The 2,500-nt window shown below is 37.0% G+C and overlaps 1 protein-coding gene across 3 annotated transcripts in view; it reads right to left on the reverse strand.

Annotated features, from left to right (window-relative positions):
• Positions 1 to 2,500, reverse strand: part of LOC138021818 (uncharacterized) — a 44,677-nt gene that overhangs the window by 27,607 nt on the left and 14,570 nt on the right. For all 3 annotated transcript variants that reach the window (XM_068868836.1, XM_068868835.1, XM_068868837.1), the window contains one exon: positions 676 to 750. In XM_068868836.1, the coding sequence (XP_068724937.1) occupies positions 676 to 750 (75 nt within the window). The remainder of the gene's footprint in view (positions 1 to 675; positions 751 to 2,500) is intronic.

The following is a 2,500-nucleotide window of genomic DNA, read 5'->3' on the forward strand; positions in this document are numbered from 1 at the left end:
TTCTACTACGTCCTCATTCTACAACGATATTGTGAAATGGTTCCATATAAAGGAGGAAAAATGCAAACTGCCGAACGCCCAAGAACGCAGACTTGATATTCTCCTACTATACACCAAATATTATTTATACACTTGTAAAACACTTTCTAAGACGCCCAACTTTGTAGAACTACAGAGGAAAATTGAATGGCAATGGAAACTTGAAAACTGCTCTTCTGTTTGATACTAACCCCCCCGTCTTAATCATTGTTATGTTTATATATATATATATATATGTGTGTGTACTTTAGTATGTGCGACTTGTATAGTATGCTGTTTGTTATTAGTTGATTTTATTCTTTATGTACATTCTTGTATTGTTGTGTTGCAAATAAATTAATTAATTAATTTTAAAAAAATCGTTTCTTGCAACTTTAAGGCCAATTACGTGATAAAATAAGTTACAATGTTCACCAATCACTCATCTCTTTAAGGGCAGATGTAGGTTCCCGTTATTATATACACAATACGATTCACGTGTCTTAAGTGTCAATCAAACTCATCTTGACATCAAGTACTTTCAGTAATCACTACTTTCCGGATGTACGGTCCAATAAAACAATTGAATGCGATACCTTCACATCAATAATATTTAAGCAACAACTATAAGAATCGTTTGAAATAAACAACTTTAACCTGTTATGTCTTCAATGGATGTGCTTCTCCTCTCCACACCTTCCTGGACTGACAACTGACTCCTGCCAAAAGCACCTATTGAGATAAATTACAGTAAATTGCAAAGTTAGAGGCAAAAGATATTAAAAATGATATCAATTATTTAACTATGAATGATATAATAAACAAAAATTGACAGTAGATTTGAGTCAATAAATTACAGTAAATTGCAAAGTTAGAGGCAAAAGAAATTAAAAATGATATCGATGATTTAACTGTGAATGATATAATAAACAAAAATTTACACTAGATTTGAGTCAATGCCACTGACTGTGTTCGTGTTAAGTTTTCCCTTCATCATCTTCAACTAGACCCTCCGTGAGGGTACACTGGGTTGCCTGTGGTACGTGCAGCGTTCCAGGCAAATTGTGACTGGCCCACGGGCCGATTACGGGCTTGCAAAAACAAAGCAAAAGGTAATTAAAAAACCATATAATAAACTACTTACTAACCGAGCTAGCTCGAGCCGTACTGGGGAATATTGGCCCTGGGTCGTTTTTGTACGGACCTCGCTGCGCTCGGTCCGTACTGCCACGACCTCGGGCCAATATTTCCCTGGCAGTACGGCCCTCGCGCTCGGTTAGTAAGAAGTTATTAAGGGGTCACCCAGAAGTCATACCAGCAGAGGCCCTTTAGCTCACAGGTCCTCACACGTTCGTACGACGAAACAGATCCTTTTCTGAGGTTAAAAACCTGGCTACTGGCCTAACTCTTTTTCCTACTTTCCCAACCGCGAGAAAACCGCGGTAATCAGCCATCGCCTAAAAATGTTTTTTTTTTCTCAAAAAATATTTAAAGTTAGGGGGAAAAAATACATCATTTTAAAGCTAAGAAAATAAGCTTTCCAACAGCATATAACTTATTTACAGACAACTGAAACATTTTATAAAAGCGAAAGTTCAACGAAAAAATTTAAGAAAAATAACAGTAAAATATGTTTTCTAGGCAAAATTTGGTCATTTTAGCGTTGATTACGAATTTTTGGATGCAAAACTAATATTTTCTGCAATTTATCTGCTTTCTTGGACATAAATTCGACCGAAAACTGATAAGGCACGAATATTTTTAGATTTTTAGGAATAATAGATAACGTGGTTCAATGCGTAATGTGATAATGCGATGAAAGTGTCAAATTTACGACCCATTGCTAACGGCAACGGAAGCGATCGCATTACGAATAATTAACCTCTGTTGCCAAAAACCACCCAAATAACCGGTCAGTGTAAAACGCAGAACTGCAGACTGCAGACCAGGGATAAAACGCAGACTGAGGGTAAAATGCAGACTGCAGACTGCAGACTGCGGGTTAATAAAATAATAATGAAAAAAGAGTTATAAGAGTGTTAGTAGCCGTTTGTACTTTCACACTGAAACCCCAACACAGCTCCCATCGCTTTGGTTGCCCCACCGCATGTTTTAAATCCGGATTTTTATCGAACTCTGTAAGAATTGAAGCCTTTGAATCCTTGTTGTTGTTGGAAAAAGGACAGTTTCGTTAAGTGAGTTGCTTTTAGGCAAAGAAGTCACCACCCCGTAATTCAACTGTCCATTTTGCTGCACTGAACAAAGTAATCGTTACCCAATAACTCAATTTATTTTGACACACATGGCTACAGTACCAATTAACAAAGACAGAGATAACGTGGATTTTGCAACCATTTAACGTTTCAATTCAGTCGGCTTAAGCCAGTATGACTGAGGTGTAAAAATTTCTTATTAGGATCCTTTCATTCGCTTTCGTGTACGTTATGTTTATCCTTTAGTTCACAAGCTCGTTTGTTTTGCA

This window comes from Montipora capricornis, chromosome 10 (assembly GCF_036669925.1).
Source record: "Montipora capricornis isolate CH-2021 chromosome 10, ASM3666992v2, whole genome shotgun sequence".
NCBI classification, from domain to species: Eukaryota; Metazoa; Cnidaria; class Anthozoa; order Scleractinia; family Acroporidae; genus Montipora; species Montipora capricornis.